This window comes from Rana temporaria, chromosome 7 (assembly GCF_905171775.1).
Source record: "Rana temporaria chromosome 7, aRanTem1.1, whole genome shotgun sequence".
Lineage (NCBI taxonomy): Eukaryota > Metazoa > Chordata > Amphibia > Anura > Ranidae > Rana > Rana temporaria.
The window spans coordinates 14,838,528-14,864,101 of NC_053495.1; the positions used below are offsets into that span (position 1 = coordinate 14,838,528).

Consider the following 25,574-nt stretch of genomic DNA (forward strand, 5'->3'; position numbering starts at 1 on the left):
GCAGGCACTTGAATGGTCTCGGCCGGCTCTAGGCCCAAGCTGCGCATTGCGCAGTTTCGAGTCAAGAGTCACAGCTAGATTTTTTACTGGCAACCTGACAATGTTGTGACAGCGATTGACCCCTGATACAACCTCAGGGCTAACTCCATTCTGCCACTTGATCCAAATGATAAAGTGAGAGCATGCAAACCAGAGAGAGATTTCACATCCTCACCTTTCTCGGCTCAGTCCCAACAGAAAGGCCAAAACCCATTTATTGGTCTTTTTATAAACAATATGACATCACACACACAAGCACATTTGATAGGTTCACATTATACATTTTACTCCCACTCACCCTCCCCTCACCCACCCCCTGTGTGGTTGGTCCTTGGCATGAAGCCCTCATTGGTCAGTCCATATAAGGGTCTTTTCCTGTTCCGTGTTCTTCTTGCCCTCGTGGCATAAAAGTTCTCTCAGTAAAGCAGACAAGGAGGGGGGTTTTGAAGTGAAGACATTTAGAAATGCAGTAGGGGGGAAGGGAAGAAGGTCTAAACACATTTGTAACATGAGGGGAAAATGGAGGATTACAGCATCTGCTCTTAATAATAATCCTTTGTATTTTCAATGCTGAGTTCATTACTTTAAAACAATATCTGATATAAAATCCTCAAGGAAAATAAGCAGTATTGATCATACCCATACATACATACATACATACATACATATGCATAATGCGTATAAAAACAAATAAACAGTATAAGGAATATAGGAAAGAGAAACATTTCAGTGATTCTAACCATAACACAAAATAAAATTTTCATTTTAGCACGTCCATCACAGTCCCCCCTTAAAATGACTATTTTATCAGTACTGTCCATACATTCTCTTTTGACCCCCCTTGTTACCTAATATAAGGCCATAATTTTACACAAAGTCATTTGTGAAGTGGCCTCTAGGTGTTCAGTTTAACCTTGGAATGCATCCCTGTTTACAGTTAACAAACCTCTGTTGACCACAGCAAACATAATTTATCCAATCTACATTCCCATTACTAAGTTAAATTTCATAAAAGCATCCGTTTCACCTAATTGCTATATTTTCCTTCATAAGCGTTTTAATTTCGCAGGAGAACATTAATTTTATATTGGGCTCTGTCCTAAATATTTAATTTCCTAACGAAACTTATTCATATTGGGGTAGATTCAAGAAGCAATTGCGCCTGTGTAACCATAGGTTACACAGCGCAATTGCTTACTTGCCCCGGCGTAACGAGTGCTCCTGATTCAGGAACCTCGTTACGCCGACTGCAGCCTAAGATCTGCGTGGCATAAGGCTCTTATGCCCGCATATCTTAGGCTGCATCCTTGCGGTGGCCGCTAGGTGGCGTTCCCGTTGTGCTCAGTGTATAGTATGCAAATTGCATACTAACACCGATTCACAACGTTGCGCGAGCCCTGCGTACGCAATTTACGTTGTTTACGTACGGCGGTTTTCGTGCAAGGCTGCCCCTGCTACGTATACCCTTCTTTCCCGCGTTGCAAAATTTGAATTTTACGTACTTTGCGTAAGTGAATCGTGAACGGCGCTAGACGCCATTCACGTTCACTTTGAAGCAAATGACGTCCTTGCGACGTCATTTGCTGCAATGCACGTCGGGAAAGTTTCCCGACGGAGCATGCGCTCTACGATCGGCGCGGGAACGCGCCTAATTTAAATGATTCCCGCCCCCTACGGGATCATTTAAATTGCGTGCTCTCGCCCCGGGCATTTTGCCGGCGCGCCGGCGCAATTTACGGAGCTTCTGCTCCGTGAATCAAGGGCAGCGGAGCAAATTTGCGGGGGCGCAGGGCAAAAACGTTGCCCTGCGCCTCCGTAAATTATGCGCAATTCTACCTGAATCCGGGCCATTGAATTACACTAGTTTTCAGAACCGATCATACAGTATGAATACTCTTGTCACATGACTGTTTAAACAAACGAATATACAGCCTTAAAAATACTAACAGTTGGCAACACTGATATATATATATATATATATATATATATATATATATATATATATATATATATATATATATATATATATATATATAGTACAGATATGTCAGGTCCACTTTACCTTAACTTTTTCATGATAAATTGGAATCTTTTCTTTCTCTAGAACAGAGTTTGAATTTTCCCGATACCGAAATGGAACTGAGGTGATCAAGGCCATCAGAAACCTGGGCTACAAGGGTGGAAACACGCGGACTGGAGCAAGCTTGAGATACGTTGCAGACAACTTCTTTGGTCTTGGAACTATTCGGCCCAATATTCCTAAGGTACCAACATTTAAACACACCAGAATGAAAAGACCAAAAATAACTCATGGAAACTGGAACAGAAAGAGATTTGTTGGCCACAGAAGTGGCAAATTCTTTACTTGTTGGTTTACATGGGATGGCAATATAAGTCTCTTCTATTGATTGCGTGTAGGGTGAAGGTGGGGTGTTGAGAATGACGAAACTAAACAAGTTGAAGGGTTAGAAGCTTTTTCAGGTTTTATTTCTGTCTGTGTCCCTATGGGGCAAAATCTCCCTTCTTCTACTTCCTGTCTTGCTGACTGCTTTAAGTAAGCAAGCATTAATAAAACGCACAAAGAAGCCCCGCCTGGAATTCTTTCTTTCTTCTTCCTGTTCAGGTGTAGCCTGAACAAGAAGTGAGAAATTCAGACAAAGAAAATAAACATTTAGGGCCAGATCAACGTACCCTGGCGCGTATTTCCGTCGGGCGTACCGTATCTAAGATACACTACGCCGCCGTAACTTACTTATTTTATTTTTTGTATCCTCAAAGAATGCGCGCCGTAAGTTACGGCGGCGTAGTGTATCTTTGGCGGCGTAAGGGCGCGCCATTCAAATGGATGTGATGGGGGCGTGTTTTATGTAAATACGTCTTGACCCGACGCAAATGACTTTTTTTTTAACTGCGCATGCGCCGCCCGTGGGGGTATCCCAGTGCGCATGCTCGAAATTAAACCGGAACAAGCCAATGTTTACGACGGTGACGTCATTCTACGCAAAGCCCCATTCGCGAACGACTTACGCAAACGACGTCACATTTTCAGAATTCGACGCGGGAACAACGGCCATACTTAACATATGGATACGCCGGCGTAATTAGTTTGTGGATCTGATCCCTAGAAGGGAAATTGAAGGAAAAGGTAAGTGAACCAACAATGCACTAGCTTAAAGGAACCTATTTAGAAAATAAAAAACAAACCTTTACAACCCCTTTAATTTCCTCTTTTTATTTACAACCCCTTTAAAGCGGAGCTCCACCCTAAAGTGAAGTCGCGCTGATCGCACCCTCCGGTGTCACATTTGACACCTTTCAGGGGGGTGCAGATACCTGTCTAAAGACAGGTATTTGCACCCACTTCCGGCCCGGCATTCACGGGCAAAAGACGGGCATTGCGTTACATCCCGTCGCCCCCCCACCCGTTGTGTGCTGGGAACACTCGGCTGCCAGCACACAGCGGGAGCCAATCTGCGGGCGCAGCGCGACCCGCGCATGCGCCGTAGGGAACCGGGCAGTGAAGCCGGAGCGCTTCACTTCCTGGTTCCCTCAGCGTGGATGGAGGGGGGAGCAGCAGGGTGACGAGCGATCGCTCGTCCTCTGCTGCGGACGCCGCTGGACTCCAGGACAGGTAAGTGTCCTAATATTAAAAGTCAGCAGCTGCAGTATTTGTAGCTGCTGGCTTTTAATAAATTTTTTTCGTGGCACATCCGCTTTAAGGAAATCTTTTCCAACAGGGACACAGACATGACACAGCCACGATGAAGGACTAATGCCACGTACACACGGTCAGACTTTTGACCGGGCAAAACTCTGTCGGAATTTTCGATGGAAAAATAGAGAACCTGCTCTCTATCTAAATCCGTCAGAAAATCAGACGGAAAAAGTCCGATGGGGCATATATAGAATATCTGATGAAAAGCTCCCAACGGACTTTTCCCATCGTAAATTCTGACCGCGTGTACGCGGCTTTAGCTTTCTACACCCTACGAAGCAACAAGATGTTTAGGCTGTAGTTCCACTTTATATGGTGGTCTTGGGCTCCATGTCACTTGATTTTCTTCCCACAATAGTGTTCTCTGATGTTATTTTTTGAGTGCTGCAGAATATTCATCTCTGTTAAATAATCTCTGAAATTATATTTTTGGCTTTCTAGATTGTAGTTTTAATCACTGACGGAAAGTCCCAGGATGATGTAGATCAGTCTTCTGAAAGACTAAAGAGCCAAGATATCAAAATATTTGCTGTTGGTGAGTCCTTTATCTGGTCTTAGTGGGTTCTACAGAGCTGAAAAGTCTTAAACTGGCCATAGATGGAGTGATTTTCTTTTCTGCAACCACACTCAGTGTTGATGCAGGAATCCCTCCCGTGGAGCCATTGTGTTCTTCCAACAGAGGGGGGGCAGGGGGAGCTATCCCCACTGCTAGCGGTTATAATAGCTGCTAGCAATAAATTGCATGTAAACAGTCCGACAGGCTGGTTGTACCCAAGTTGATCGATCGATTAACTTGGGTACATTCAGCCTGCCCATACATGGTTTGAATCTCGGCCGGTCCCTGCTGAACCGTCCAAGATTTGAACCATCTTTGGCCAGGTTTAGGGTCAAAACTGACTTGCTGTCCTTAACTCACACATTGCCTCTCTGCACTTGAGTGCACATAAAAGTATCAAATAAAAACCATTGGGTAGATTCAGGTAGGGGCGCCTAAAAATAGGTCGGCGTAGCCTAGCGTGTTTACACTATGCCGCCTTAAGTAAGAGAGGAAAGTACATGATTCAGAAAGCACTTACCTCCTTACTTAGGGCGGCGTAGTGTAAACATGGCGGGCGTAAGGGCGCCTAATTCAAATGGGTTGGGGGGGGCGTGTTTAATGCTAATGAGGCTTGACCTCACGTTTTTTGCCGTTTTTTCTCACTGCGCATGCGCCAGGCGCCTACATTTCCCAGGGCGCATTGCCGCTAAGTACGCCGTACGGGCCTATTGATTTCGACACGGACGTAAACGACGTAACTCCCGAATTCGCGGACGACTTACGCAAACGACGTAAAAAATTCGAACCCCGCGGCGGGAACGGCAGACATACTTTAACATTGTTATTCCACCTCATAGGTGGAATAACTTTAGGCCGCCTAAGGCCTTACGGAAACGACGTTAATCGACTGCGGCGGGCTCGCGTACGTTCGGGAATCGGCGTAAAAGCGAATTTACATAATCTACGCCGGGGGCAATGGAAGCGCCACCTAGCGGCCATCCAAAAAATTGCAAGCTAAGATAGAACGGCGCAAGCCGTCCTATCTTAGCTTTGTTTAAGCGTATCTCTGTTTGAGCATACGCTTAAACAAACGCCGGCGTAGATTCAGAGTTAGGCCGGCTTATCTACTGATAAGCCGGCCTAACTCTTTGTGAATCTACCTACATATATCTGTAATTAAAGGCTATTTCCACCTTTTGCACGATGTTAGTGTAACGAATGTCACAGCTACCTAAATGCAGATGGTCAGACACTATAGCTGGCCACTGTGTACTTCACCTATAGCAGCCCCCTTTCCCTTAAGACAAGCAAGCCTACCGGTACTTGGTTGCATCCAGGACTTCTACACAATGCTATAGTGTCCGGCTACCATGCCAAGGCAGATGCGAACTGAGCAAAGCAAAAAGGTACTTGCAGTTTAGCATATAGATAGCGTGGTTCAAAGACAGTTCAGGTAAAGGCTGGCTGAGTTTAGCGGATAATCTAGTATCTGTTCCAGGTAAAAGGCAGGCTGAGTTCAGGGGTTAGTCCAGTATCCAATCCAGCTCATACACAGGGGATCCAACAGCAAGCAAGGCAGACTAACGGGAGGCTTGACCTAGAACAATGCAGGTAAGTCTGTCTCTATCACAAGCGAGGGATAGAGTGTTCGGTTTGCTTATAACAGGTGACTGACCAGATCAATAAGCTAACAGGTGAACACAGACAGGGGAAAAGCAACAGCCAACACCTGGGTGCTGGAATGAGGAACAGAGGGCCAGATTCACATTGAAGAGCGGCGGCGTAACGTATCGTAGATACGTTACACCGCCGCAATTTTTCATCGCAAGTGCCTGATTCACCAAGCACTTGCGATGAAAACCTACGCCGGCGGCCTCCGGCGCAAGGCGGGCCAATTTAAATGGGCGTGTGCCATTTAAATTAGGCGCGCTCCCGCGCCGGACCTACCGCGCATGCTCCGTTTCCGAAAACTCCCGTCGTGCATTGCGCGCCGCGACGTCATTTTTTCGAACGGCGACGCGCGTAGAGTAATTCCGTATTCCCGGACGGCTTACGCAAACGACGTTGATTTTTAAATTTCGACGCGGGAACGACGGCCATACTTTAGACAGCAATACGCTTGCTGACTAAAGTTAGGGCACCTAAAACGACGGCTAACTTTGCGACGGGAAACTAGACTAGCGGCGACGTAGCGAACGCGAACATCCGTCGTGAATCGCCGTAACTCCTAATTTGCATACCCGACGCTGGTTTACGACGCAAACTCCACCCAGCGGCGGCCGCGGTATTGCATCCTAAGATCCGACAGTGTAAAACAATTACACCTGTCGGATCTTAGGGATATCTATGCGTAACTGATTCTATGAATCAGTCGCATAGATAGAAACAGAGATACGACGGAGTATCTCCACTGTGAATCTGGCCCAGAGGCACTAAGTGATCATAACATTTAAATATTACACCTATGTCATTCATTCACAGAGATCTGAATAAACTACAAGTCCCATCTTCCAACTATGGCAAATGGACACTTTTTTCCTACAAGTATATGTGCATTGATTATTTTTTTTCTAAAGGGTGGACGTAACTTAATTGGAATGTAAACAACTTTAGGAAAGTGAAAAGTGCTGGCTGTTTCCCCACTGGGAATAATTCAATGTCTTTCTTATTCTCCCTGACACCCATCACTTAGACCTGAATTGTGGGGAAATCTCTATTACTGGACACACCACCAGCAATACAATCTGAACGGTGGTTCTAACCCTTCCTTCTTTTCCCCTCACTATATGATCTACCGGACATCCACCATATAGACAGGAAGTAAAGAAATCTGAGCAGAAACACAGACAGCACAAAAAAAAATGGCATACACATGATCGGAGATTCCGACAACAAAACCGTGGATTTTTTTCCGACGGAATGTTGGCTCAAACTTGTCTTGCATACACACGGTCACACAAATGTTGTCAGAAATTCAGATCGCCCAAGAACGCGGTGACGTACAACACTACGACGAGATGAGAAAAATGAAGTTCAATGATTCCGAGCGTGTGTCGAATTGATTCCGAGCATGCGTAGGTTTTTTGTGCGTCGGATTTAGATATACGCGATCGGAATTTTCGACAAGAACTTTTCCCGACGGAAAGATTGAGAACCAGCTCTCAAACATTTGTTGTCAGAAATTTCTGGCAGCAAATGTCCGATGGAGCCTACACAAGGTCGGAATATCCGACCAAAAGCTCACATCGAACATTTGTTGTTGGGAATTTGTTGTTGGAAATTCTGAGCGTGTGTACGCGGCATAAGAATCTAATTCTACTCTTTCCTAAAAAGGGGGACCTCATTTTTAACTATTCTCTATGGCAGGGGTGGCCAACCAGTGGCCCGCGGAGCACTCTGATGTGGCCCGCGACCTCCTGCTCTGGAATGGCGGGTTGGCAAGCCCAGATCACAGGTTGCCGATCTGCCATAACGCAGCACCAGTGTTGTGAATGAAGCTGGTGGTAGAGGAAGAAAGCGACTGCGGAGCAGAGCCCCCATAAGCCGATGCTTCCTCTACAGCGCCGGCTTTTGCCACAGGCAGAGTCTATGGCAAAGTTCAGCTAAGCCACGGGATAGACACAGGTCCACTACGCTGCACCTGCGGTATGGGTAAACCACAGCACATCAGTGTGAAATCAGCCTTAGGCCCTTTTCACACGATCAACCCGCCTAAACGGGACCCTCAATTCACCTCTATAGAGTGACAGATGTTCCGTTTATGCCCGCCTACCTCCGAAAAACAGAAGGGAATTTGTCCCCTTCCACCTGGGCAGATCGGAGGGCCTATAGAGTAGCCGTGACCTGTCATCTGCCCGCTCCACTCATTGTGGCCCGTGACTGGTTACCAAGTTGCTTAAGTGGCCCTTGCTCTTCAAAAGGTTGGGCACCCCTGCTCTATGGTATCCAAATCCAAAAACAAAGGGCCAGATCCTCAAAAGGGATACGCCGGCGTATCTACTGATACGCCGTCGTATCCCTGTTTCTATCTTTGGAACTGAGCCACAGAATCAGTTTCCAATAGATAGGCAGAAGATCCGACATGTGTAAGGGACTTACACTGCCGGATCTTAGGATGCAGTACCGCATCCGCCACTGGAGGCATTTCGAGTCGAAATGCAGCTTCGGATATGCAAATTAGCACTTACGGAGATCCACAAAGCTTTTACGCTTCGTTTTGTCTCCGTAAGTATTAGGTTGCATGTGTAAAATTAGGGCTGCTTTTACAAAGTGTAAACTGTTTACACCTTGTAAAAGTAGACCCTTCTTACCCGCGACGCTGTTATTTTTTTTAATTTTTTTTTCCCGCCGTATTTTTTTCCGACGCAACTTTTTTTACCCGGTGCGATTCACAAAACTCGGCGTAACGTAAAACCGCGCTAAGCACGTCGGGAAAATGACGTCGTGAGCATGCGCAGTACGTCCGGCACGGGAGCGCGCATAATTTAAATGGGACTCGCCCCATGAAAATAGGAACGCCTTGCGCCGGACGGATTTAAGTTACACAGCCGAAAATTTCTAGGTAAGTGCTTTGTGGATCGGGCACTTAGGTAGAAATTTTGCGGCAGTGTAACTTAAATCAGAATATTTAAGTTACGGCGGCTCTTTGTGGATCTGGCCCAAAGTTTTAGGCTTATGTTGTACTTTATATTCAATGAAAATGTATGTTTTGTTTTTCAATTCCCCAGGAATTAAGAAAGCTGACAGTCGGGAACTGACGAGGGTGGCTTCTACTCCGTCTGATGACTTTTTCTTCTATGTCAACGACTTCAAGATCCTCACCACTCTGCTGCCTCTGGTGTCACGGAAAGTCTGTGTGACCACTGGGGGAACCTACCTGCCTGCAGATGGTAAGTCTCTTCCCTGTTTATGCTGCCAACGGTCAATGTCTTCCACAGCATACCCTCCAGTGACCCGTTGGCTGGGTGTGTTGGGAGTTGTAGCTCCTCGATAACTGCAGGGTTGATTCTGGCTTTGTTCCTTTCCAGATAAAAGTGGTTTTCCACTTAAAAAACAAATCCCTGCTTAAAGTGTCATCAGGACAGAAATTTATGGTAAATTCACAAATTTATAGTAGGCCCTGGAACAGAAGGTAAAGGGAATTCTCCCAATAGGGACACTTGTTCTCATGAGAACTGTTTAAAGCGGAGGTTCACCCTAAAAACATGTATATAACATTACATTCTGCATACTTCTAACTTTTACAGTGGGGTAGATTCAGGTAGCAATTACGCCTGCGTATCCATAGATACGCAGCGCAATTGCTAAGTAGCGCCTGCGTATCGACTTTCTGTATTCAGAAAGCTCGATACGCCGACTGCAGCCTAAGATATGACTGGCATAAGGCTCTTATGCCGTCGTATCGTAGGCTGCATTCTTACGATGGCCGCTAGGTGGCGTTCCCGTAGTGGTCAGCGTAGAGTATGCAAATTGCATACTCACGCCGATTCACAACCGTACGCGCGCCCGGCGTTCGAATTTTACGTCGTTTGCGTTCGTCGGTTTCTGCGTAAGGCTGCTCATGCGATTTTTGAAAATTACGTTGTTTGCGTAAGTGAATCGTGAATGGCGCTGGACGCCATTTACGTTCACGTTGAAGCAAATTACATCCTTGGGACGTCATTTACCGCAATGCACGTCAGGAAAGTTTCCCGACGGAGCATGCGCAGTACGTTCGGCGCGGGAACGCGCCTAATTTAAATGATCCACGCCCCCTACGGGATCATTTAAATTACGCACGCTTACGCCGGCCACTTTTACGGAACGCCCCCGCAAATTCCGGAGCTACTGCTTCGTGAATGAAGCGTAGCGCAAGTAATTTACGGAGGCGTATCGTAAAAACGGAACGCTGCGCCTCCGTAAGAGTGCGCAGCCCTACCTGAATCTACCCCAGTATGCTGTTTTTTTTTTTTTTTTTTTTTGCTGTACATACCGTATTATTGCTATTTTCCACCCGGCTTCCGGGTGCTCACTCCAGCGGGAGTAGGCGTTCCTATGCAGAGGCGCAGTGTCATGTGGGACTTCGCCCAGATGATTGACGTCTTGAGAAAAACTTCCCCCCCGGCGGATAAGGCGCGTCACGAGTTTCCGAAAGTAGCCGAACTGCGAGTCGGCTCTATACGACGCCTGCGCAGTCAGCTCTACACGGCTCCTAGTCGGTGCGCAGGCACCGTATAGCGCCGTATAAAGCCGACTCGCAGTTCGGCTACTTTCAGAAACTCGTGACGCGCCTTATCCGCCGGGGGGAGGGGGGGGGGGTTTTCTCAATACGTCAATCTTCTGGGCGAAGTCCCACATGACACTGCGCCTCTGCATAGGAACGCCTACTCCCGCTGGAGTGAGCACCCGGAAGCCGGGTGGAAAATAGCAATAATACGGTATGTACAGCAAAAAAACAAAAACAAACAGCATACTGTAAATGTTGGAAGTATGCAGAATGTAATGTTATATACATGTTTTTAGGGTGAACCTCCGCTTTAAAGCGGTTGTAAACCGCATAAACTTTTTTTTTTTTTCCCCCAAACCTGCAATGCAAAAGGCATAATAGGCTAGTATGCACCGCATACTAGCCTATTATGAAATACTTACCTCGGAACGAGGTGTGTACCACTTACCTGGTCCACGCCGAGCAGGATGTCATCTTGCTCCGGCGTGTCTTCCGGGTATCGCCGCTCCAGCGCTGTGATTGGCTGGAGCGGCGATGACGTCACTCCCGCGCGTGCGCACGGGAGATTTAAAACTCGGCAGGGTCCGGCGGATGCCGGTCCTTTCGCCGTGGATTCCCCCCTGCGCATGCGCCGCCCGCATTGCCGGGGTAATATCTCCTAAACCGTGCAGGTTTAGGAGGTATTCTCCTTACCTACAGGTAAGCCTTGTTGTAGGCTTACCTGTAGGTAAAAGTCCAAATAGTGGGTTTACAACCACTTTAAGGCAATTCCCCTAATTTTTCTAAAAGTTTGTGCCCTTTTCTGTTGTGTCCTTGGGGGACGGAACTATTCCATGTTTTATGGACACAAGTGGAAAACCCCTTTAAATATGTTCACTAAATTAGAAAGCAGTTCAATGTGACACGAGGGAGATCACAGACCCATCAATCTAAGTCTATCCCTTTGTGTTCATTCTCAGCCGCTTACACGGGACCTTCCAACCTGGTTTTCTCTGACCAGACAACAGACTCCCTGAGGATACAATGGACAGCGGCCACTGGACCTGTCACCGGTTACAAAATTGTCTATGGTCCTCTGACGGGTCAAGGGCAGCAGATCCCACTGGAGCTGAGAGAGGTATGTGTTCTTTCTGCCTGGGCAAACTATTATGGGCTCCGAGAAATAATAATCATTTCATGGGTCCTCTTCCGTGTATGCTGCAGCCATGTATTAAAGTAGGGTCAAAGCTAAGTGACAATGGGCCAGATTCACGTACAAACAGAAACAAAATTGTGTAGCGCTATGGCAAATTAATATCTATAGTGGTAGTTCCTCATGGGAACAAAGGGAACATAAATAAAGTAACAAATGCAATAAAGAAGTTCTCGTGAAAGATAAAGTCCAATGGTTGTAAACACAAAGTCCATATATCTGTAGACACCACGTGCAAAATGAGGGAACTTGATTAGAATCCCATCGAGACAAATAGTGTAGTGAGTGATCACCGCCACCAGTGGTAGTAAATGGAGGCTTACCGAAGATGGTGGACCTGAAATGACGTACGTCAATCAAGTCATAACAAGCTTCAAGTACCAGACAGGGTACACAAAGTAGCAATCACCAAGAAACTTGCTAGAAGTAATCAATCAGTGTATGATCATAAATGGATAACCTTGGATCTTTGCAGCTCAGCAAGGGGTTAAATAGTTGAAAGAAAATGGAAAGAGAAGGGCCACATAGTGTAAACCGGTATAAAACTGGGTATTTATTGTAAAAAGATAGCAAGTTCACTCACATGTATCTGGATAAAAACTCGCATATTCTATAGTATGAGGCGGCAGTGGAGGCGACCCAGATTCACGTACAAGAGCGCCCGGTGTAACGTAACCCGTTTACGATACACCGCCGCAAGTTTCCAGTTTTAGTGCCCGATCCACAAAGCACTTACCTGGAAACTTGCGGCGGTGTATCGTAAAGACGTCCGGCGCAAGGCTTTCAAAAAGCCCGGCAAATGTTTGCTGGAATCCTGCACGCTCGGGCCTACACACGACCGAACATGTCTGCTGAAACTGGTCCGCGGACCAGCAGACATGTTCGGTCGTCTGTACGGCCCATTAGAGGCGCCTCTCTTCTCTTTTATACTCTGGAGCTCCTGCTGGATTTTGCTTCTAATCCCCTTGTGGAGGCTTCCATTTGTGGATGGACATTTTATGGTTACACAACCAATCACATCGCTATAATCTTTTTATATGGACTATAAACTGAAGGACTTATGAATAAATGGTTGTGGAACGAATCATTTGAGTTTCCATTATTTCTTTCTCTGCAAAAAATATGCTTTGATATACAAGTGCTTTGGATTACAAGCATGCTTCCGGGAAGAATTATGCTCGCAATCCAAGGTTTTACTCTATACTGTTTGTGGAGTAGCAAAGGTTCCCCCTTTAGTTTCCAAATTGACCAGTGGTATGGCTAGCATCTGAAATGCAGACCCTACGATGATGACCCTATTATATCACACCACTGCCATATAATATTTAATGTTATATCCTATAAGACAATTAAGTGATTGTGATTTCTGTCCACAGATCAGCGTAACAGCAGCACAGACAAATACCGTCCTGCAAGGCCTCAGAGCCGCAACAGAGTATTCCGTTAGCGTCACTGCACTATACGCTGAAAGTATTGGCCAATCTGTCTCAGGCAGAGGGAGAACATGTAAGACTGTTTAACTTTGGGGAAAAAAAAATTGCATGTAGTAGATTTGCATGAATTATCCTCAAATGAGGGTAAAGAGAATGGCCCAGATTCACAGAGAGCAGGGCGCACATTACGCCGCCGTAGCGCAAATAATATACGCTACGCCGAAGCAGCGCAGAGAGGCAAGCATTCTCAAAGCCAGTGCTGCCAAAACTGCGCTGGGTTTCAAAGGCGTAAGTCGGCGTAGGTGGAAGTGGGCGTGAGCAATGCAAATGAGGCGTGACCCCATGCAAATGATGGGCCGAGCGCCAGACAGATACGTATCACGAACTGCGAATGCGCCGTGACGTGGATGCATCCCCCTGCGCATGCTCACAACCACGTCGGAACACCTGCCTAAACTACGCCGGATCACTGCATACGACCGTGAACGTAACCTACGCCCAGCCAGACACGTCCAACGTAAAATACGCCGGCTTGTGTTCCCTGGTGCAGACCTTTGCATGTCTGCTGCTGGGTTACACCTCCTTTATGGGGAATAACTTTACGCCGGACGTACAACTTACGTGCACTGAGTCGGGCGCACGTATGTTCGTGAATCGCCGTATTTCACTCATTTGCATATTTGAATGGCTAATCAATGGGAGCGCCACCATGCGTCCAGCCTAAATGTGCGCCCACCCTACACCGGCGTAGGCAAGTTACGTCGGCGGGATGAAGCCTGTTTTTAAGCGCATTTTAGTTTGTGGGTCCGGCGCACAGATACGACGGAGCACATTTGCACTTACGTCGGCGTATCTTGTTATACGTCGGCGTAAGTGCTTTGTGAATCTGGGCCTATGTCTATTAAGCCTTTATAGGTAGAGTTTCACATTTTGCACCTACATTTCTTATTTTGCAGCGAGCGCAGCTGGGATATCAAACTTCCGTGTGGCAGAGGCCGGCCCATCCTTCCTCAGGATAGCATGGACCATTTCTGGAGCAGAGCCGCCAACTGGATACCGGCTGACCTATTCCACTAGAGGTGAGTATGTGGCCCCTTGTGTTACTCTATTGAGTTTTGTAATGTCAGATGGCAACAGGAAGTGTTGTCACTGGCAGGATTTCCAGGTGAGAAACTTTGCAACAGATTCCCCAAAATGATTTGCTGGAAAAAACTGTACACAGTGGGTCACAATGCTAAACATAGATTTTTGGGTTTACACACACTTATACACACTTTATCCCTTGTTCTCCCTCCTAGTACTAACATAACCCTTAAAGTGGTTGTATATCATTACATACTGTAGTGTATACCCAGTAAAGAGACTAGCTTTGGGTGATACACAGAGATTAATCTAATCCTACATACGTTATACCTGTTTATCTACAGCCCTCTCTTCCCCACATCTATTCAAATTTTAGAATTTACACAGCCTTTCTGAGCTTCCAGGGGCACATGCTGCACAGCTCGTAGAGGAGAGCTGAGTGTATTCTGAATCAAGAGTGAATAGGGACACACCCCCATCTATACAATCCCAAACATGTGCATATAAAGCTGTCAATCACAGGTGGTGTGCTAGAGCCCCCCCCTACGCCCCCTCCCCATCCCCCTCAAATCCCTTGGAGTCGGCACAACCTGGCAGTAGTTATTTATCTGAGAGGCAGAAATTTCTTTATGCTCGTGGATCTATTAGCAACCTCTAGAGCACGGTTTCTCAACCAGGGTTCCATAGAATCATAGTGTTCCTCCAGAGGTTGCAAAGGTTCCTTTAGCAGTGAACAATTTCTGTTAAGTGTAAGGAGCGTTCTTCCCACTATCCCACTTCCCACCATCACACTAATGTATCATTAATTCTAGATACAGTAAAATCTTGGATTGAGAGTATAATTAGTTCCAGAAACATGCTTGCAATCCAAAGCACTTGTATATCAAAGCAAATTTCCCCATATGAAATAATGGAAACTCAAATGATTCGTTCCACATCCATTTATTCATAGGTCCTTCAGTTTATAGTCCATATAAAAAAAATTATAGCAATTTGATTGGTTGTGTAACCATAAAATGTCCATCTACACATGGAAGCCTCCACATTAGTGGCAGAAATCCAACAGGAGCTCCAGAGTATAAAAGAGACACCAAGTCCTCCCACTGACACCATTCATGGGGTCCCATTCCTCCCACAGACACCAAAGAAGGGGCATGATTTATTCCCACTGATGTCGGGACCTTTTCTACTCTCACTAGCCACAGTCCTGCCCCCCTAAAGTCTGAAGGACAGTTACCTGGCCCTTTGTTTCGAAAGTTTAGAGACCCTTGGTCTGGACTAGGGTTGTCCCGATACCACTTTTTTAAGACCGAGTACAAGTACCGATACCGAATACCGATACTTTTTTTTAAATCTCATGTGACAGCAGCACATGTGTCAGTAGTTTTTTTTTTTTTTATCTTTAACAATTTATTTTTTACAAAAAAAATGTTCTTATTTTTTTAAGGGGGGGGGGGGGTGGACTGTGTCAGTGTGTTTTTTCTTTTATTTTTTTATTTTTTTCTACAATAATTTTTTTATTCTTTATTTATTTATTTATTTATTTTTTCAGCCCTGTTGCGGGGCTTTGGTGAGATATCAGGGCCTCTGACATCTCCCCTTTGAGACAGAGAAAGGGACTAGGGACACACGTTCCCCAGTCCCTTTCTCGGCAGCATCAGCTGCGCTGAAAATTAATGTAGAGAAGACAGCGTCTTCTCTTCATTCATAAACTGAAACATTGTAAACACAGTTTACGATGTTTCAGTTATGTGAATGGACCGAGTCAGTGATCACTGACTCTGTCCATTCGGAGCAGTAAGGAGCTGGATTTACCGGCTCCTACACCGCTCTCCATCCTGACAGTTCCAGGGGGTGGAGGAGGAGCACGGAAGGGGAGAGAAACACGGCGGGATACACAAAGGAATACACGGAGGAATACACGGGGGGAATACACGGGGGGAATACACGGGGAGGGAATACACGGGGGGAATACACTATATAGTGGTGATTGGTGAATGTAACTTCCCCATGCACTGATCACCCCTGACAGTACAAATATCGGGTGAAGCATCGGGAGCATTTGCCCGAGTACAAGTACTCGGGCAAATGCTTGGTATCGGTCCCGATACCGATACTAGTATCGGTATCGGGACAACCCTAGTCTGGATCAACTCCAACCAGAACATTAGGCCTTCTGTATCACATACTTGTATGACGTGTTAACAGCACTTTATAATAATCCAGATAAGACCAGATAATAGTATCTTATATGAAAATAGATTTGTATATACCTCCCTACATATGTACTTTCAAACTGAACATCTACATTGCGTCTCTATTCCTGCCAATTCCTCCCATGGCAATTTGATTAGATGTGTCGGAACGCATCTAACCATAGAGTGCAATTTGCTCAGCAAGACAGTGATATACAGTGTTCAGAAGACCTATCTGGTGTTAGGATAATGATCTGAAGGTATCTAGGTGTTTAAATTCTAAAAATAAAATAGATTAGCGCACCTGGAAGGATGCCAGCATCAGCCTGGGACACACCTGTACATGTCTACATCTGATCCTTACATGTCCGCAGCCATAACGTATCCTTCTCCGTACCACACCCTACCGTGGCAATGTATCTCCAACAAATAAAGAATATTCAGCCCCGAGGCTAGCAAAGATACAAGCTTGTGACTCACCAGCAAACACTGCTTAGCACAGATCATTTTGATTGCTCGCTGTGATGCTCAGCTGTATGATGATTGATGGGCGATGCATGACTTCCCACTCTAACTGTGTGTTTTTTGGTGTGCAGGGGATGGAAGAACGGCAGAGAAGACTTTGAGTGGAAGCGCACTATCCGATACGCTTAATGACCTGAGACCTGACACCGAATACATCCTGGTGCTTTATCCGCAATTCCAAAGGCAAACTGGTACACCTGCCACAATAAGTGGACGCACACGTAAGTATCTTACACAAGTTGGTTGAAAAAAAGACTCCTGTGCATGAGATTCAAACTCTTAAGGCCTCGTACACACAACGGGACAAGTCCGATGAAAACGGTCCGCGGACATGTCCGCTGCCGGATTTTGGTCTGATGGCTGTACACACCATCAGACCAAATTTCCCGCGGAGAGCGAACGCGGTGACGTGGCCGCGACGTGGCCGCGACGATGACGCAGCGACGTGCGCGACCCTGGAAGGTTTCGGCCGAGCGGACATGTCCGGTGAGTCGTACAGACGACCGAACATGTCCGACGGACAGGCTTCCAGCGGACATGTTTCTTAGCATGCTAAGAAACATTTGTCCGCTGGAAACCTGTCCGATCCGCCGGAAAATTGTCCGGTCGGCCTTACACACGACCGAAACATGTCCGCGGAAACTGGTCCGACGGACCAGTTTCAGCAGACATGTTCGGTCGTGTGTACGAGTCCTTATGAAACCAGCATTTCAATGACAAGGTCTGGTGGTACCCAACTTGAAGAAAATGCCAAAAGGTGCTTTTCCAAGGTGGCTAAAGCCTCATACACACGATCGGACTTTCATCTGACTTTTCCGTGGATTTTGGTCCGAATGGGCGTTGGCCGTGAACTTGTTCTGCATTCACACGGCAGGAAATTTGTTGCCAATTTTCACCAAATCACGTGGTTTTTGAGCTCTTTACCGCCACCCTTTGGGCAACTTCTGCTATTGTTGTGTAGCGCCTGGTTAATTCTAATGCCGCGTACACATGATCGGTCCATCCGATGAGAACGGTCCGATGGACCGTTTTCATAGGTTAACCGATGAAGCTGACTGATGGTCCGTCGTGCCTACACACCATCGGTTAAAAATGCTTCTAAGCATGCGTTGACTTGATTCTGAGCATGCGTGGATTTTAACCGATGGTTGTGCCTACTAACTATCGTTTTTTTTCTATCGGTTAGGTATTTAAAACAAGATTGCTTTTTTTTAACCTATGAATAAAAAACCGATGGGGCCCACACACGATCGGTTTGGTCCGATGAAAACGGTCCATCAGACCGTTCTCATCGTTTTGACCAATCGTGTGTACGCGGCATTAGAACCGGTGCTAATTTAAATTTAGAGGGGGTCAGAGAGCTAGTTAGCTCTGACCAGGTTGATTCGTTTAAATTTGGGTCTCTTTCTCAGCTTTCCTTCGCTTCTGGGGTGCTGATCTCACCCCAGGACGACAGGTGGCAGCAGTGGAGTCGAGGTTTGGGTGCTTTTCCACAGCAGCCAATCGGGGGGGGTTCTCCTCGCTGTGCATGCTGGGGGAGGGTATTTATGAGGCAAACGCCATTGCTCTGGGTCTTCTTCCTGTGTGGCACCCACCTTCATGGTGACCATACCACGGCGCCCCGGCGAAATGGCCTTCCAGTCCGGGGTGCGCGTGCCACACGATGTTCCTGGTTCCGGGACCACGTTGGTCCAGGACATTTGAGCTGTGGCTGGGCCCCAGTAATCGCCTGGATCCCTACTCCTAAGAAGATCCCAAGCGTTGTTCCTTTGAGAGGAAGCTGTTCGGTGGGGAGTCCACCTGAGGAGAGCCAAGAGAGGCTGGTAATCCAATAGGGTCTCGACCATCCACCAGGGATCAAGGTAACCGGGTACTGAGAGGCTGGACGTTGGTCACCTATCAGTCGGTAACCTAACTGCAAACTACCTGAAGGAGATCCAGGTGTAAAGTCTATCAAGGAGGATCATCTCCGCTATCTTAATTCTAAGGAGGGTCTGTGGCAGTGACTTTTTCCTATATTCCGAGTGATACTCTGGCTGCCAGGTCAGTGAGAGAGGCCTGTCCAGGTACACTAAACCCACTCAGGCTTGAGTGGCGAAAGAAACATTACACGTGGGAGCAGGACTGTTTCCCTATTGCTACGCCTGAATCTGCGGTTTCTGCAAATTGCATACTACCACTGATTCACAATCTTGCGCGGCCGCAAGCCAGGTATGGAGTTTCCGTACGGCTACTTTAGTGCAAGGCTGCCCTTTCTAATAGCAGGGGCAGCCTGTGCTAAAGTATACCGCCGCTCCCGCGTTGCGACGTTCAAATGTTACGTCGTTTGCGTAAGTGCTTCGTGAATGGCGCTGGACGCCATTCACGTTCACTTTGAAGCAAATTACGTCCTTGCGACGTCATTTGCCGCAATGCACGTCGGGAAAGTTTCCCGACGGAGCATGCGCTGTACGTTCGGCGCGAGAGCACGCCTAATTTAAATGATTCCCGCCCCCGGCAAAATCGCTGCCCTGTGCCCGCGCAAATAAAGCGCAAGCTTTGCTGAATCTGGGCCACTATGTATTACAGACCCATGTTAAAACAATCCAACATATGTCCCTTATTTCCTGGCTCAATCTGTGTAAGAGCTTCTGGGTCCCATGGCCCTCCCGTTACAGGGCCCATTCACACTTTTGCGTTTATATGCAGTGAAACACCTATTGGATTTCAACTGTGTTCTAGCTGAATGGAAGGAGTTCAGCTTTGAAGATCGCGATTTGTTGACTTTTATTGAATTGACGTAAAACAAATATAACCATTTTGTTTCTTTGTATCCACAGGACGTGTCGATGGGTTGACAGATCTCAATATACAAGATGTGACATCCCAAAGCATGAGGGTCACATGGAGAGGGATCAGAGGTGCCACCGGCTACCGTATCTCCTGGGTATCTGAATCAGGTAATTTGTTTTTAGGATACCCGAAAAAGTGCATCTTTTTTTTACCATCACCTCCTTCCTCAGTGGTTGTTCCCCATGTACCTTGGATGGGCTCTGCTCTCTTTTTGGCTTTAGTGCCACTGCGCCGATAAACTGTTTATTCCTGTCAGGGCCGATCCTAGGGTCACAGGCGCCTGGATGCAGAAATATTTCTGGCGCCCTCACATGGGCGTTGTCCTTTTACTAACTCCTCCCCTTTACATCTCATTATACATCACATCTGTAGATGGACTAGGCGCAGGAATGGGCAGGGGCTGTGTATCCTATGCAATCTATCATGCCATAAAACATCTAGAGCAGGGGCAGCCCAGAGCACGTGTAAAGGGATGCTGGGATTGCCATCCCCAGCACACAGCACACTGAACACTGTGACTCACCTCGGTTCTCTCTCTGTGCAGCCTGAGATAGAGATGGGAGTGGGAGGAATTCGAACTAGAGTTGGTGGAGACAGTGCGGGATCCAAGACTCCCAGTGTTAGGAATTAATTCCTGCACATCAGCACTCAGCAGCCACTGAAAACTAGAACCCTCATGTCAGGAGGAGGAGCGGCCCCTCCCCCGAGCACTGCCAGGCTGGACGGGCTGCCCTATGCTCACACATCAGTTTTGGACGGACACACACCTATGCTCAGAACACTAGTTCTGGACGGACACAAACAAGGAGAGAAGGAGGGAGGGGAGAACTCTGGCACTTCGGCGCCCCCACCTCTGCAGGTGCCTGGGTGCAATGCACCCTGTGCACCCTGCCTAGGATCGGCCCTGATTCCTGTGATGACCATCCCTACCCACCCCAGCCATGGAAAGCCCATTCTTCTAAAATATTGGTTCAGGTCATAGGCGTGTGCACAGGGTTTGTCAGGTGTGCCCAGGCACACCCTAATCACCCTGTGCAGCACAGATTCCCCCTACTGCCCTGGCTCCCATACCCCCCCCCCCAGCCACAGCACAGCCAGCTTCCCTCCTCTCCTATTGGCTGTTTCTGCTGGAATGTTTTAGGAGTGGGGAAGGGGCCGGTAAATATGTCATTTACCGGCCCATTCCCTTTCTGAATGAACACCGTGAGCGATCGGTAGTGTGTGTTTGGGCTTTGGGATGCACACCCTAATGCAATAGGCTGCGCACAGCTTTGGTTCAGGTTACAAAATAATGTCTACACTTTAAAGCAATCCTTTGATAAGGGGGGGGGGGTCTCCTCTGATCATTCAGATGTTTTAATTAAAGTGGTTTCTTTGGTTCTCAGCCTCACCACAAGCTAATAACGGGCAAGAATGTGCATGGCGCCTTTGATAGCAGCAATGTAAAGACTTGCACCACATCGGTGCCAACTGTTGTCTGCTTGGGTTATAGGGCCAAGGCACAAGGGAGTTACCTAGTTGGACGGAATTTTTGGAAGACATTCAAACTGAGATTTTTTTAAGGAAGCTAATAATATAATAGGAGTTCAACATGAAAGAACACAAGTGCCAGTCCTCACACAACCTTGTGACGTATCACTCTTGTCCGTATGTTCATGTTTGGTATGATATGAAAAAGTTCTTTAAAGTTCTTTTTTTTTTTTGCAGGCAACATTGTTATAAAAAAAACTATTTTACAGCCCTTGTTGAAGCGTGCAATACTAACATATTATAGAGAACAGTCACTTGTGGTTTATCTGGGTTGTCCTTTTTTTGAACTGTCTTTTTTTGTCAGAAAGAAATGTAGGAAAATATGAAATGTAGATTATGCTCACAGAGAGACGTAGTATTTCACACACTCATTCTAACCATCTATCTTCCCTCTCTACCCCCTATCTCTCTTAGCCCTTTCTTTCCCTCCTCCCTTTCTCCCTTCTCTCTCCCCTCGCCCTTCCAGTCTCTCTTATCCTTTCTCTCACCCCCTCTCCTGTCTCTCTCTCTCCCCCTCACTCTTCCCCGTCTCTCTCTCTCCATCCCCCTTCTGTTCTCTTGCCCTTTTTCTTTCCCCCCATGTCTCTCTCTCCCCTCCCCCCATCTCTTTATCTCCCACCATCTCTTTCTCCTGTCCCTCTCCTCTTCCACTCTCTCTTGACCTTTTTCTCTCCCAATCTCTCTCTATCTCTCCACCCTCTACTGTCTCTCTCTCCCCCCTCCTCATCTCTCCCCATCTCTCTCTCTCCCTGTCTCTCTCTCCCCCTCCTCATCTCTCTCTCCACCGTCTCTCACTCTCCTCCCTCCTCATCTCCCCCCTCCTTGCCTCTCTCTTCTTGTCTCTCTCTCGCCCCCCAGCTCTCACTCTTCCCCCTCCTCATCTCTCTCTCTCCCCCTCCTTGTCTCTTTATCCCTGTTTCTCTCTCTCCCCTCTCCGTCTCTCTCCCCTTCCTCGTCTCTCTCCCCTTCTCGTCTCTCTCCCCTGTCTTTCTCTCCCCCCTCCTTGCCTCTCTCTCCTTGTCTCTCTCTCGCCCCCCAGCTCTCACTCTTCCCCCTCCTCATCTCTCTCTTTCTCCCCCTCCTCGCCTCTCTCTCCCTGTCTCTCTCTCACCCCCCAGCTCTCACTCTTCTCCCTCCTCGTCTCTCTCCCCTGTCTTTCTCTCTCCCCTCCTTGCCTCTCTCTCCTTGTCTCTCTCTCACCCCCCAGCTCTCACTCTTCTCCCTCCTCGTCTCTCTCTCCCGCTCCTCATTTTTCTCTCTCCCCCTCCTTGTCTCTCTCTCTCCCCCCTGTCTCTCTCTCTCGCTTGTCTCTCTCTCCCCCTCCCCATCTCTCTCTCTCTCCCTCCCGTCTCTCTCTCTGCCCCCCTTCCCCATCTCTCTCCCTTGTCTCTCTCTCTCCCCCATCTCTCTCTTTCCCCCCTCCCGTCTCTCTCTCTCTTCCCTCTCCATTTCTTTCCCCCATATCTCTATCTCCCCCTCCTCCTCTCTGTCTATCTCTCTCTCCCCCTCCTCCTTTCTCTTTCCCATGTCTCTCCCCCTCCCCCTTCTTCATCTCTCTCTCCCCCTTCTTTCCCCTCTCCCCATGTCCCTCCCCCCTCCATCTCCGTCTCCCCTTTTTCCCCCTTTTCCACCCCCCCTTCTAATTCTCTTCTCTCTTTATCTTTCTTTTCTCATCATGATTTAGTCCCTACCTTTCCCCTTTTTCTAACTCCCGCTCCCCTCTCTCTCCTTGTAGCTCCTACCTCCCACCTCCCTTCCTTCCCCCTCTCTCTCTCTCTTTTCTGTCTTTCCCCCATCCACTCTCCCCATCATAAATAATGTAGCCTGCTGTCTTTCTCTCTCTACCTCACTCTTTCACTTTGTTTCTCCTTGCCCCCCCCCCCTCTCTCTCTCTCTCTCTCTCTCTCTCTCTCTCTCTCCTCACTTCCTCTTCAAGTCTCAGGGTCTCCCCAATGAAGAGTTGGCAGTGGTTCCCGTATTCTATTCTAGACTAACAAAAGTAAAACAAAAATATAAAGTGAATATCAATCTGTGCAATCTCGTGAAATAAAGTAGTGTATAAATTAAATAATTAATAATAGCTGATATCACTAACAAGTGTTCTCACTTCACTTGAAAGGTGCAATTAATCAGGTTTAAGGTTCATTAACAAAAGCAAAGAATTGCTTTGATTTGGCATTTAACTAAACTAAACATTCATATGTTATTATTTATTTATTTACGGTACTTATATAGCCCCGACAATTTACACAGTGCTTTATATATACTGTAAATTGTACATTCACATCAGTCCCTGTCTCAGGGAGCTTACAATCTAAGGTCCCTAACCAGGGGTCAAGTCCTGGGGAAAAAAGTGTGGGAACTCCCACCCAAGATCCACTCCCCCACCAAAAAAAAAAATGATACGCTCATATGCATAATTACTAAACTGCATGTTTTTTTAAGCAAGTTCTTTCTAAATCCCGCGATAACTCGCAGCAGACCTCCGCAATGTCTCCTGGGAACAATGGGCTGGATTCAGGTAGAATTGGGCTTTTTTTACGGAGGCGCAGGGCAAAATTACTACGCTGCCCTTGATTCACGGAGCAGTAGCTCCGTAAATTGCGTGGGCGCGCCGGCAAAATGCCCGGCGTAAGCACGCGCAATTTAAATGATCCCGTAGGGGGCGGGAATCATTTAAATTAGGCGCGTTCCCGCACCGATCGTAGAGCGCATGCTCCGTCGGGAAACTTTCCCGACGTGCATTGCGGCAAATGACGTCGCAAGGACGTCATTTGCTTCAAAGTGAACGTGAATGGCGTCTAGCGCCATTCACGAATCACTTACGCAAACTACGTAAATTTGAAATTTTGCGACGCGGGAACGACGGGTATACATAACATTGGCTGCTAATAGCAGGGGCAGCCTTACGCGAAATACGCCGTACGGAAACGACGTAAACTGCGTACGCAGGGCTCGCGCAACGTTGTGAATCGGCGTTAGTATGCAATTTGCATACTATACGCTGAGCACAACGGGAACGCCACCTAGCGGCCATCGCAAGAATGCAGCCTAAGATATGCGGGCATAAGAGCCTTATGCCGCGCATATCTTAGGCTGCGGTCGGCGTAACAAGGTTCCTGAATCAGGAGCATTCGTTACGCCGGGGCAAGTAAGCAATTGCGCCTGTGTAACTATGGTTACACAGGCGCAATTGCTTCTTGAATCCAGCCCACTGACAAAAGCTCCCAGGAGACATTGCGGCATCGAGGAAGTGACGGAATACCCGCACACTACCCGATGAATCCATATACAGGAAGCGGCCAGTAACATAAAGGATTACTAAGGTTCGCCTGCCCCTGACAGTAACTCGAGCTGGGCATCACCACTTAGTAAAGGATTGGCTCGGGCGGCTCGGCTGCTGTAGTCCTGCAAAGGAAACTGCGTTCCTGCTGTGAAAAAAGTGCAGGAACTCCGTTCCCACGCGTTCCCGCAGGACTAGAGCCCTGTCCCTAACTCACATTCATACACATACTAGGGCCAATTTAGACAGGAGCCGATTAACCTACCAGCATGTCTTTGGCGCGTGGGAGGAAACCGGATCACCCAGAGGAATGCCACGCAGGCACAGGGAGAACATGCAAACTCCAGGCAGGTAGTGCCGTGGGTGTTGTGAACCGGATTGTATAGGTTCGTCTTCATATTACATAGCATTGGTAACTGTAAATGAGATTATACAGGGATTAGCAGGGGTGTCAAACTCAATTTCATCGAGGGACGCATCAGCATTATGATTACCCTCAAAGGGGCCGGTTGTATCTGTAAGATTAGATGTCCAGCGCACCCCCTCCCCTTTACATTAGATGTTAAGAGCCACCCCACCATCAGAAGTTGAGTCCCCCACTCTCCCTTACATCACAGTGCACCCCCATTTCCTTATGCTGCTTCTGGGAAGAAGCTGGATGCATTGCTTAACCACTTAACCACCAGCCGCCGTCTACAAACGGCGGCAAGGTGGTTGCTTAACTGGGGGTCGCCGTTCTGAAACGGCGCCCACCAGAAGCAGTAATGCGCGCCGCCTCGGGCGCGCACACAGAAAATTCTGTGCGCGCCGGGTCTATGAGACCCGGCGCTACACAGATCACGGTAACTGACCGGCAACGCCGGTCTTTTACCATGTGATCGCGCCGTCCAATGACGGCGCGACCACAGGTAAACAAACCGGCGTCATTTGATGACGCCGGTTCCTCCCTCCTCTCGCTGTACCGATCGGTACAGTGTGAGAGGAGAGCGCGGATGGCAGCAGCA

The 25,574-nt window shown here is 47.5% G+C and overlaps 1 protein-coding gene across 1 annotated transcript in view; it reads left to right on the forward strand.

Annotated features, from left to right (window-relative positions):
* Window positions 1-25,574, forward strand: part of COL7A1 (collagen type VII alpha 1 chain) — a 262,626-nt gene that overhangs the window by 42,161 nt on the left and 194,891 nt on the right. Inside the window, exons 4-11 of the mRNA XM_040360996.1 lie at window positions 2,144-2,303; window positions 4,196-4,289; window positions 9,020-9,181; window positions 11,457-11,614; window positions 13,066-13,195; window positions 14,079-14,201; window positions 16,997-17,146; window positions 19,745-19,864. Coding sequence (XP_040216930.1) covers window positions 2,144-2,303; window positions 4,196-4,289; window positions 9,020-9,181; window positions 11,457-11,614; window positions 13,066-13,195; window positions 14,079-14,201; window positions 16,997-17,146; window positions 19,745-19,864 — 1,097 coding nt within the window. The remainder of the gene's footprint in view (window positions 1-2,143; window positions 2,304-4,195; window positions 4,290-9,019; window positions 9,182-11,456; window positions 11,615-13,065; window positions 13,196-14,078; window positions 14,202-16,996; window positions 17,147-19,744; window positions 19,865-25,574) is intronic.